The sequence below is a fragment of the Syngnathus leptorhynchus genome, chromosome 1 (assembly GCF_054491065.1).
Source record: "Syngnathus leptorhynchus isolate UIUO chromosome 1, UIUO_Slep, whole genome shotgun sequence".
Classification (NCBI taxonomy): Eukaryota; Metazoa; Chordata; class Actinopteri; order Syngnathiformes; family Syngnathidae; genus Syngnathus; species Syngnathus leptorhynchus.
Window position 1 is genome coordinate 5,672,419 of NC_141195.1, and position 13,139 is coordinate 5,685,557.

Below are 13,139 nucleotides of genomic sequence, written 5' to 3' on the forward strand. Positions count from 1 at the left end.
ATTTTATTTACACCGGTGTGTAAAGCTGCAAACGCCAGCTCAGCAAGTCTGCACCAACATTTTGTCTGTAACCACAGAATCACAGCGGCTGTTAGGTGAGACGGACAACATTTTAGAAACGCTACTCAGCACAAAGCAGTGCCACCCCCACACCACTGCAAACACAAACCACAATAACAAACATATTGGTAAGTCAATACCTTGATGAGATTGTCAATAAAATAAAAATAAAAAAATTGTGATATGTATTGAGCAATGTTTATTGATTGGGGACTTTGGACTCGAGAAATACTGGATCCTGTATGAGATTTTTTTTCTTCTCCTTTCTAATTCTCATTGTAAAACTGTACCCGTTATTGTGCCAGTGCTCATATTAAATTTCATTTTCAAACTTTCAAAATCTCTTCTGCACAGTGTAAAAAAAAAAAAAACAGAACACTCAGACAACACAAACATCAATTGTGTTTAAAGAGTGCTAAAGTAAAAGCGGGGGGCCTTGATGTGATGACTCGCATGGTGAGAATACTCATCAAAAGTCAATCAAAGTTGACAACGTGCATTTAGGTCTCATTTTTGTCCCTGAGCACGACACAATTCTATATTCCATCATGCTGCGGACATGATAAATAGCTTTGTGGCAAAGCACTTGGAGCTGTATGTCTGAATATGCATATACAAACTATACAGCATTCGCTGTGGTTGTCATGGTTACAGCCCATTTTCTCCTCGCAGTATTTCTTGTGGTATAAATTATTCAAATTCATGTCAGAATATTTTTTTAAATGATGTACACAATTTTAGACTTAAGAAAAAACAAATAGCTTTTGCAACCATTCACACGATGTAAATTATGTTTGAAAATCAATGCTGCTTTTGATAATTACTCACTAGACCTAATTGACTACAAGAGAACCATTTCTCGGCACCTTGTTTTATTTATTGCTGCTCTTGAAGTTCTTGAATGTACTTGTTCCCTGTAAAAGGTCCAAATAATAAAGTACTTTTTTGTGTTAGAGGGTTCACCTGAAATTGTGCCTCCGGCAAGCCCCGGGACCTCTCCTGCAGAGGCCGCACTTGACGCAGAGCATTTTCATGATGAAATAGAAATTATTCTTACTAGACTTTTTCTTTTGTTCAATTATTAATGTGACAAAATGTTGCTCAAAATGCCATTGCCTTCTGTGTACACTAGAATGTGCGCCTCTAAGTTCACCATCCAAATACAATTGATGTTATGAAGAAATATTTTAGTCACTGACGTCGTGATACACACAGCCGATGTGGGAAAAAAGGAAGTTTGTTTTATGCACACCGTAAGGTGGGAAAGGCTCCAGCTTTACCACGGAACAATTTAAGCAGTTGAACATGGAAAGATAGAAAGATAGAAGATCAGAGGGGATGCTTAAAGCTTGACAAACTGACTCAAATATGAGTTTCGGTGCTCATCTCTACCTAAAGTTTCAATACGTATCAAAACTGATGTGAGAGAGAGAGAGAGAGAGAGAGAGAGAGAGAGAGAGAGAGAGAGAGAGAGAGAGAGAGAGAGAGAGAGAGAGAGAGAGAGAGAGAGAGAGAGAGAGAGTTCTGAGACTGGCTTTCAATCTAAAAATAAACCCCAAAAAATTAAATAAGAAAATTAAAAAAAAGAAAAATAACTAAATAGCAACCCTGAATTGAACACATGCTTAAATCTTTGTCCTTTTCTCTTTTCTTTTCTGAAAAGGTAAAGATGCTCTAGGCTTGGAAAAGTGAAGTACGTTCCAGCGAGTAGATGTACGTAAATCTTTTCATCCCTTAGTCACCAACAAAAGCAGCTCTACTTGTTGAACCCGAACATGAGTAGTGAAATTCCCCTTTTAGACAATGTTAAGAATAATATATTGTCAGATGATCTTTCCTTTTATCATTTTTCTCACGACAAAAGATGAAGTATGCGCCCCTCATGTCAAATATTTGCATAATCTCCCTGCTCACGAAAAGAATACACTCTTTTTGACTTTCTCCTTAACCTCAACTGTCATTTAAGATTACCCCAAAAAATATTTCAAGAATGATCCTTATATGGAAAAATCACATTGAGGAAAACCCAAAAGCCAAGTATCACCTTCCCAGACCAATGTGATGATTCCAGCAAACAATGACAGGTGCACACTCTCCTGTGAAAGTGTCACACTTTTCATGAGGAGAGAATAAAGTGACATGTCAGCTGCTATTACTGCACACGTCTGTGTGCTCTCTGAGGACACAGGAGGTATGAGGGCTTTTCAAAGAGAAGCTCACACAGACAAGGAGCCACTGAGTAAGCATGAACCGCAAGCATTGAAAACAAGGCAGGATGACAGCGGTGAGGCATCAGATCGGAAAAGTGTTTCATCTTCTCTTCCGTAACGACAATGAAGCCTCATCCCACTGGAGGATTTCACTGATGTTGCAATGAGAACGTGTCGAAATGAAAATCTTGCCTTTTGGTGCCAAGTCTTAAAGAAGACTATTTTCAGCAGTGGTCCTCTCGTCATGAAGACGTCCCCCCCCCCCCCCCCCATTAGGGGGGCTCCCCATGCTGTTTCAACATCACAAAATAAACATTGCCAGTGGAGACGCAATGTTTGTACACATGGTGTACGCTAAATGGTGACGTGAGCAGCAATGATTTGGCTAAAATAAGCAGGATAGTGTTCTGGGTAATCCAGTAGTTGTGGTTGCCATGGTTTTCAAGGCAAACAATCAATGGGACAGAAACAGGTCAAGTACAATTTAATCTATATTGCTATTATCAGAACCAAGATGTCAGTAATAGCATCTTGAACGCAAGCACTCATCATTTTAATGCAATGTAATGTACTCTGCTACTAATGTGTACAGAAGGCTGGCAATTTAAAAATAACTCCCGTAAAGCTTGTACAATAATGTCTAATAGACAAGCTTATGTAAGAGGAGACACAAGTTCACTTCCCAGAAACAATAAATAATGTTCACAACCTCCAATGAGACATTAACTGTTATGGTGTTAACAACGTTCACCCGAGCGCTTTGCAAGCTTTCTGCTTGAATAATATCGCTAGCGCGCAAACGTCACATCAGTTATCAGCACGCCAAGCTTGACCTTCTGAGTCTTTTGGTTGTAACTGGCTTTACGTTCAATATATAAATATATATATATATAAAAGAGTATTACTTATATACTATACTTCATTGTGCTTGTGTGTTATTTATGTAATACTTACTTGAATAACTCTGAATGTTACGTCAAGCCCGTTCTCAGCTCCTCGTTTGTGTATATGTCACGTTAGCATACCGTATCGTTTAGCCTGTTGTTGCTGGTTCATGTCTGTTTTTGGTGTTGGATGTTGACAAATAAATTTGCCCTAAAAGTGCGACTTATACTTCAGTGCGACTTATATATGTTTTTTTTTCACTCGTGCATTTTATAGCTGGCGCAACATATACTCCGAGCGACTTATAGTCCGAAAATTACGGTACATAAAAAACACCAAGTGACAGTGATGTATTCATAAAGTAGAAGACAAATGTTGCAAATGCTCATGAAACAAGTCAGCTTCTAGGATGGAGCAGACGCGTTGCATTTGATCTTCCTGGCATGCCGACGGTGTCGCGACTTCAAACAGTAGTAAGAACGACGGTAACTGGAGCTGGAACAGGTGGAACGTGGATGTTGTTCCTGATTGTAAAGCTTAAGGTTTGAAGGGCTGCAATGTGGTAGGAACGTTTTTCAGTTCAAGCAATTTGAATTATTGGATTCTGACTTGACACCGATTACATCTCTTGCAATGAGTGTATTTTGTGCTTGTTTCACCATTCTTGTTTCATAGTATCCCACAATTGCCAAATAATTACTTCAATCTTAAACAAGTCTTGAATCTTGTACTAAATTGAACATGATTATAAGGAAATGGACATTGATTTCATAGAAAATTGTGCCTGCACTTTTTAAAAGATATACTAATAGACTCTTTTAGCTCTTTTCCCAAATTGGTTTCAGAGACAAACTCTGAAGTGGAGCAAATTATCTGGTTTGTCAATACAGGATTAAAATACCTCCCAAAATGATGACACCAGGATGTCATCATATGAACAATATTTTACAACTGTATTTATTTATTTATCTCTGAACAATTTATTGGAGCTATCAAACTGTGGTCATGGATGATATACAGTACGATTAGTGGTGCCCCCGCTTGACTTCTGTGCAGTCAGTGCGAGTTCGGTTCCCACTGAGGGATCTTGTGAATGAGAGTGTGAATGGTAATCTATCTCCATACAGTTTGTGTCCTCTGATTACCTGGCAACCAGCACAAAATGGTGTTTGAACAAAAGACTCACCGTCCTCTCGAGACTTTTGAATGAATGCATCCACACCACTTTCTCCGTAGTTTCCCTCGGAGGCCACAGTGGAGACATAGTTCCAGTTCATGGCTTTGACGATGTCCACCATGGCCTGAGCCTGATAGGTGTCAGGCGGCACCACTCGGGAGAAGAAGTCATACCGTGTGTTGTCACTCAGCTCTGGAGCTGTAGAGGCGTAGCTCACCTGGGGGATCTGTCAGAACAAAATAATGCGGGATGAAAAGCCCTTGTTGGGTAACATGAATGAATGAATGCATCAGGAAGGGCAAAAAACTGCCAAACAACTGACTCGCCATGGCGACCCCTGACCATCTTGTGTCTGAGACACGTGCCTAACGAGTTTCCCATGGACAATTGCAAAAATAGAAGAAATTGCGTCTGCATTTGACAATAAAACCGTCATTGCATCTTTAAATCTTAAATGTGTGTAAATGGAGCTTTTGACAACCCACGTCACATCGCTTCATCCTTGAGTTATACAAATTTGAAGAATGTCGCTCAAGTGACTCATCCTGTTCACAACAAAGTCAGGCAAAAGCATTCATCTCGAAATATTTTTACTCATTTCACATCCAAGTCTCATGACAACTGAGTAATCCTTTCCCCCTCTGCAAGATGTGTAATGAATGTTGAGTCATTGCAGTTCATTGTATTGCCGGATTGCAATGTTGTAATCAGGCCAGATGTTAAAACAAATGAAGACGGCGTTACAAATTGGTACAAAAACTGCAAACTAGTAGTAGGTTCTTTATTAACTTGATTTACATCCGAAGAGCAGAGGAAGGCAGTGAGCTAAACTCTGTCTCAGGCCATCACGCTACCTCTAAAGAAAATGTCCTGTCTTGTTTTGAGGCTGAATCTGGTGTGCAAACAGCATGTGTCAACGAGCGAATGCCCATGTTCCTCTGGGATGCTCTGAGAGGCAAGCCGTGTCAAGGTTGAGTATGCGTGGTGTTATATCTGCAAGCATATGCCAGCCCTTTGACTCGTGTCAACAAAATCTTTCACACCTACGAAGGAAATAAAGACTTTGAGTGTAGGAAAGTATGATTTTGGTCTTTTGAGATGGTTGCGGAACCTTTGGACACGCCGTCACAAGTACAAGAAGCAATACCGTAGGACTACTCAGAGGATGCAATTCCAAAAGACTCAAGCGTGAACATAAAGTCTCATTGTAAAATTGTCACCTACTGTGTATCCAAATCCAAACAACATATAATAATAATAATAATAATAATAATAATAATACATTTTATTTGTATGGCGCCTTTCACGGCACTCAATATGTGATTTTTTTTCTAATACTTGGCAGACTTGTGAGAAGGCATCTACCGTAACTTCAGAACTATAAGCCTCACCTGATTATAGGCCGCACGAGCAAAAATTAGGGGAACATTTTGATTCTTTTTTCATAAATAACCCGCACTGACAATCTGACGATTGGAATAGCGTCAGATATACTTCGCCACACACTTTCTCAGTCTCTTTCGTTGTTGCTTTTATGCATTTCTTCTAGCATTTTCCATGATGAGGGTCTGTTCATGCTAATTTTATTCACGCACAAAGCGTCAAGTTACATTAAACTAGCGAGCTACACGTATAGCTCCAGAGTAGACGTGACCAGGAAATAATGAAAAGGGCGACGCAACAAGTGGTCAGTAACAATAGCCCTGTCGAGCCTAGTGACCAGTAGAAACCGCTACAGTGCATGTTAAGAGCCAAATTGACTCCCTCTAAATTAAAAGTGGCATCATATGCATTTCTTTTGTTCCGCAAAATGAGGGTTTGTTTATAAAAGCTTTCTTTCTTCAGTAATGTCCGTCTTGATATCGTTCTGTCTCTTCTTTGTGTCAATTATATGGCCTGGCGGATGGACATGCGATCAACACATCACTCTTCTCCCCAGTGACCGTGTTACTTATCCCTCCGCTCGGCAAAGCGGTGCCGCACAACAGCGGCCCACAGCCTTTTTACGAGTGTAGAAGTCATCAAGTCATCACAAAAATCACAAAAAATCCATAGATACGCCGCATCGGACAATAAGCAGCAGGGTTCAAAACTTGAGCAAAAGGTAGCTGCTTAGAGTCTGGAAATTACGGTAATAGACTGCGTTCAAGTGTTATTCAAAGGTGTTTGCAAGGTGTTAATAAGATCACATTTCAGAATATTCTATACTTTTAGCACATTCACTCTTCTGTTCAATGTTGCAGTTGTGGCAAATGTTTTTTTTTTTTTTTTTGCATATTGGAACAAAGAGAAGGATTCAGACAATAAGTTCCTCTCCTAAACATGCTTCGCGGCTAACAATACTAAGATATAATAATAGTATTAAAAGTCATTGTGAATGATAACCAGCCTCTTTCTTGGAAGCTTCCTGATCGTATGGATTAACTACACTCTAAAATTGTTGGGTTCGGTCGAAACGGCAAATACATTCCCTATTGTTTCTATAATACTGACGGACGTGGGTTTCAGGTGGAGATGGGCTCCGGCTTATCTCCTGCGCTTCTTAGTTACTTTGGCTGCGCCTGTCAAGCTTTACAGCGCAGCAAGGATGCCGAAAGCAGCAGATTAAGCATTTGAAAATCCTTCTAATATAGAAAGTAATTTCTGTCTGTGCTTCCATGCCCCAGACTTTGCTTTGACTGTGCCAAGTGATCTACGTATTTTATATTAGTGAATGGATCACTAGCTCATAAGGGGACGCAATAGAGTTGGGGATTTTCAGTGAGCTTTTTCCCTTTATTGCGTTTAATATATATATATATATATATATATATATATATATATATATATATATATATATATATAAACCTTTGTGCATTTATTTTTTTCTGCGAAAGAGGGCTTTTGGTTTAGTCCAGTGAGCAAGCAATGTCACCCACATAACATGATAAGCTCTGCCTGCCCTGGTTGGTGACAAAATGGGGAAATGGTGTGATTGTTGCCGCAGTGAAAAAGCCTGAGATGAAAAACCACAGCGCCGTTTCCCGCTTGATATCACTGATTTGGCCGAGACAGCCTTGGACGTGCTATACAGCACTCGGGATATGAGCAGCAAAATTCAAGGAGAGAAAATAATCAAGAGTAAAATAATTAAATTTACATTTAAATGGATGACTTGTTTTTTTTAATCATCTAACTTTATAAAACCTTATCAATCGTGGTAATACATTCTAAAAAGTGTGAAAAGAGAAATAGTCCCAGCGCGATAGGTGTGTGTAAGAGAGTGATAACGAATTGAGATTATCAGACTTTTGGGAGAAGGCAAAAGCTTGAAGTGACTGAAGTTCATAGCCAGGGTTTGGTCTTCTAATTATAGTTTTCCTCAAGCAAAAATGATATCCCAATTTGACTGATTATCTTCAAAACTGCTGAATCATAAGGAAAACTGAGATTCAACTTAGTTTAATTTAGTAATATCAGAATGGGGGCCACAAAAAAGAAAGAAAAAAACAGACCCATTTGACATCAGGGCTAAAATCACAATCTCCTTTTTTTCTTACCAGGGTTTGGTCAATATTCCTATATTCCTTTTGTAGTTGACAGCTGTTAGTCAAATTTCACTTGTGATGCGTGTCGAATTGAAAGTTTTGCATTTTAGTTGACTGATTTCATACACTACTCGCAATTTATCTATCATGATTTTTCACCTAAAATGAGGTTCACTGATTTTTTTTCTGTCCCCCCAGCTAGGAAACATTCGTTTGACTTACCCATTGCCGGATTCAACGTTTTTCAGCTGTGAAAGGCCTCTGCATGATATGAACCTCAGGCCAGCAAAAACAACTGTTTATGTCACTCTTTTATTTATTCTCTTGTCTACACACATACAGACGGACAAACACACAAACACACACCAGTCTGGTGCAAATCAGTAGCCAGGAACCATTCTTGCATCACGAGGGGTTTTCAGTTTCTAGAGGAGGGGACAAGTCAGGCAATACTATACAATGATTTATTTCTTGATTAGATTTCAATGATTTATTTTTTAATTCAGATTTTTTTTTTTTTTTTTGGCTACACATTTGTATATTTTATGTTTGAACAATTTATAAGATGTTGAAGCGTGATTAGATGTTTGATGGGCTTGGCACTGCTGGTATTTGTGCTTGTTAAGCGGTGACAAGCATTAATTGAGGCAATGACAACCATGATTAATCATCTCATTACAAATTGAATTATCACTGGGCTACAACATGCAAATTGTGTTGATAAAGCACAACAGTAAAGTGAGATTTTAACTCAATGACATTTGTCATGAATGGAAGATGCAAAACAATAATCATCTTGTTTAACAGGATGCATGGACATCTTTATTCCACTTTTAAACCATTTTCTGTTACTATCTTTGACTCTCTTGTCAAAAATGTTCTATCTGTGTTTTCTAGTCATCCCTGGTTTGACTTCCTCTAGCTTTACCGCCGAGGCATATGTTCAATTTTTTAACGGCTCAAAAAACAATGATACAATGATGTGACGTGACATTCTCTACAGGCTTGTAAGATGTTGATAGGATTATTTTTTCAAGAACCAATTCAGCACTGCTCTTGCAGGCTGTGGCGGATTTTACACTGTAGTTGATTTATTCATGTCTTGTACATAAAAGCGTGTGTGATTCACAAAGAATGCAGTTTCGTGATGTGTCAGCAGGTTGTTTTGTTTTTTCAGGGAAAGTTCGACAATTATGCATGATTCATTGTTCTGTAATGCTGATTTATAAGATAAAGAAAAAAAATACCTGATGCCTCTTTTTGTGTGTAGCAGCTATGAAAAACAATCTGTCAACACGTACAAATGTTTGTTGACAAGACAGTAACGCCGCTGTGTAAAATGGCTGATAATGGCCAGAGTGGATAGAGCTAATTAAAAATAATGACTTCATGGCCAATCACATTTTCCTGAGTAAACAGCCTAACCTAACCTGAGGCAAAGTGTACTTGCACTTTCATTCGCACTATAACACATTTCATTAGGAATTCATCTTATTTAACCAGCTATTTTATCTCAACGTTTTGATCGTTGATCCCGCTATAACAATACGGTATGTAAATTAATAGATACCAATCTTGGGGTATAATCATTCATTTATCCATCCACTCATTTTTTTATACATCTTATCCTTTTTTTATCTCATCTCATGTAATGCTCAACAATCCACAGGTAGCAGGTGAAAAATGCTTTTTTTTTTTCATGATGCACAATTTACAGAGAACAGATGGGGAAACTCACACTTTATTGTCTTTTCATTCCTAAAATAGAATGCAGGTGTGCGTGTGTTTGTTAGCCTAATGCAGTGCTTCTCAATTATTTTTTGTTATAACCTCACACCCCTCCAACTGTTTGTCACAACTAGAATTCATAATATTTGTCGCTTAAACTTTATGCACAATGTCATAGCCTGTATTAGCAACAAAAAGAAACCATATAACTTTGTGAACAATGCTTTTTACAGAATATTTGAAGTGCAACAATTTGCCTGGTTAATAAATAAACCAATACATGAGTACCACTGCCCCCTACTGTTGTGTATGTGCAACTACAATCTAATATGTCCCCCCAAAAAAAGCAAAAACATAATAATAACTAGAGTTGGCAATTTCTGGAGAAATTGCGTGTGAAGGCGAAGGCACTTCACACTATTGTGGGACTCGAAATAATGATTAAATGAAATAAAAATGGTAAATTAATAATGATGATTAAATAAAATAAAAATGGTAAATTAATGATGATGATGTTGAATGGAATGAATGAAGAAGAATGAAGAATAAATAAATGAATGAATAAAAACTGACGGCCTGCCAATAGATTCGAACCCACTCAGCAAAGTGGCACGCGTTGAATGTCCCATTCTCAACTTACTGAGCTAAACAGAGATATACTATCAAAGCGGTAGAATAATGCTAAATCCAAAGAAATAAATTGAGTAAAAATGATAAATTAATTATGATGATGATGTTGAATGAAATAAATTATTAAAATGTGTTAAAATTAATTGAATAAATGAATGAATAAAAAATAACAGCCAATGTTAAATTCGAACTCACTCTGGAACGTGACTCATGTTGAATGTGACATTCTCTACTAACTGAGCTAAACAGTGACTTAGTGTTGCCATGGTGGAATGATGCTATTAAACGAGAAATAAAAATGGTAAATGAGATAAATTATTAAAATGATGTTTTTAAATTAAAATTAAATGAATAAATAAATGAATGAATAAAAAATAAATAAATAAAAAATAAATGAGTTAAGGAAAGAAATCATGATAAAAGTTGTCAGATGTCAAAATTCGAACTCCATCGGGAACATGGCTCGTGTTGAATGTGCCATTAAGAATGAATGGGGGATTTTAAGGCACAAATTTGCTAATTATGCAAAAACGGTAAATGTTATGAACAAATAAAATACTAACGATCATGCCGTGAATTTTTGGAACGTGTGAAAGTTGGAATGGGGTGAATCGATTAAAGCATGTGGTTAGTTAGATGTCAAAAAAGTGGGAGGAATAAAGTAGGATAATAATAAGAAGAAGAAGAAGAAAAAAGAAAAATAAAGTAGAATAACAATAGTGTGAAGGCCGCCTTCACACTAATGATGCATGTCACCCCTTGCATTGGACCGCGACCTCCCGTGCAGAACTATTTGAGAAGGACTGGCCTAATTTCCACCCCTATAAAAATGTTTTTTAACCAAACAAAATATGTCAACTGTGGAACACAATGTTTATTTATACCCATATTTTTTATGCATATTTGGTAGTTAGATGTAGTAGTATAACTATAGCCATTTGATCCTCCATCTATACAGAACAAATTAAATGAAAAATGAATCAGTGACCCATCTCCTTGGCAGAAATTGATCTATTGAGCAGAAAGGGAATATTTTGAGAGTACATCCAAAGACAAATGAAGGACAAATTTGCCATAGGAGCCGCTTGCTTTTGTCTCACACCTGAGAAACTAGAACAAGATGGAATGTGGAACATAATGTGTATATAGTTTTCCCAAGTGAATAAAGTAAATTGTCTTGTTGTCCAAGTGATGAAGAGCAAACAATGGAGGTCACTTTGATCTACTCTAACATCGGGGGAATGTACCGTAAATCACAAAAGGTAGCAAGTGATTGGGTCTTGATTAAATTGCTACATTTGGTGAAAGCCTTGTTCTAAAAACACAACACAAGGGATCTAAAGAGGCTAAAATCAAGCACACTGGAAATATTTCACTGCAGGTTTAAGGTTGAGGTTGAATATAAAAGGTGAGGCAAAGCTGAGTACTATATTTCCTCTGTTGACCACATCAAATATTAATAGAGACGATATGTCTATAGACTGCAACACATACTAGGCAACTTCCTGCTCCTTGAATTGTGTTTATTCTGCAGTGCAAACAGTTGATTTTGCAAGCGCAGTATGCAGACATTCGGTGATTGGCCACACTTCACCAATTTGTCTCTTGAGTTGAAAATTACTTTTATCTTCACGCTGATTCGTGTCCATATTTCGACAGTCTCTGTTCTATGCTTCGCTTCAAAACCGGATATATTTTCCTTTGAGTTGATCAAAGTCGTTTAATCAGCACTCACTGATTCAGGGTCAAATGGAGTTGCACTTTCATGTACTGATTGTTTCGGTTATTGCTGTTTGAACAAGCTGCAACCTCCATTATCTATAAGTGGGAAACATAATTACATCATACGGTATTATCATTTCATCCTTGAACACTATAACTACATATAACCACAGTAAGGAGCCGGTTGGAGTCATGTCGTACATCCTCCAAAGAAAAAAAAACATCTTTACGTGTTTTGGACGGAAGTATAGTTAGTAAATAAAATAAAATAAAATAAAACAATAGTATTATGGCATGACTTTATGCAAGGCCTTCGTGGCATCATGTATGGCTTTATGTTCATTCAGCTGGAAGTTTCCATTCAGATTTTGAGTACTGTCCCTTACTCTGCATAAATTGCACAATGTAGAGATATTTCGCATATGGTGACAAATTGATGTAGAATATACAATAAAAATTACCCTCAAAGTCTTGAAAGTTTCTCTCACAAACGGTTGGATTTTAATGAACCAAAAGATCCAATTAAATGGATGACATTAACATTCAGCATTAACAAGGGTCACCACTTTGTTCTGTTATTTTCAAAAGTGCAATGCTTTAGCAAGAAGGGTTTTAAATGATGTGGCTTCTTCCTAATAATATGTAATAAAATGATGAGGGGTGAAGATGAAGGACAGCACTGCAACAAATGTGACAAAACGTTCAAATTAATTCATTTAAAAAAAAAATCTCACATGCGCCACAGCACAATGTGTGGAGCAAAACAGAAGATATAAGCTTATGCGGGTCAAGGGGTTAACCTCCAAGAGAGGTCCACTGATAAATACTGAGGCAGAGGCGTTGAGTGAACAGACATGCGTTAAACATCCCGGGGTTATCGAAGTCACAGGCAGCAATATATGTATCTGGAGAATGTGCTATCGCCACCGGCAAATATTTGGTCTTCCACCTTGTTCTGTCGCTCATCTCTTATCACTTTTGAAAGAAATGGATGGGGAGGAATATTAAATAAAGCATCAAGACTGTGGACTCTTCATAGATGACTGTTTCACCACCGAGCTGAGGTATGGCTTAAAGTTGGTATTGTTCTAGTTTCCAGAGTCGGCTTTAAAATATTAACCGTGTTATTTGGGAACATTGCCGTTTTGACTGAAACTAAAATATCAGAGGCAAAAAGTTATCTTATAACAGTTATCACTC

General features: G+C 37.7%; 1 protein-coding gene across 5 annotated transcripts in view; it reads right to left on the reverse strand.

Moving 5' to 3' along the window:
- LOC147061554 (metabotropic glutamate receptor 4-like) overlaps positions 1 to 13,139 on the reverse strand; it is a 92,835-nt gene that overhangs the window by 28,951 nt on the left and 50,745 nt on the right. For all 5 annotated transcript variants that reach the window (XR_015066695.1, XR_015066694.1, XR_015066689.1 and 2 more), the window contains exon 3: positions 4,342 to 4,558. Coding sequence is in view for 2 of the 5 variants with exons in the window: in XM_085916429.1 (XP_085772555.1) it covers positions 4,342 to 4,558 (217 nt within the window). In the remaining 3 variants the exon portion in view is untranslated. The remainder of the gene's footprint in view (positions 1 to 4,341; positions 4,559 to 13,139) is intronic.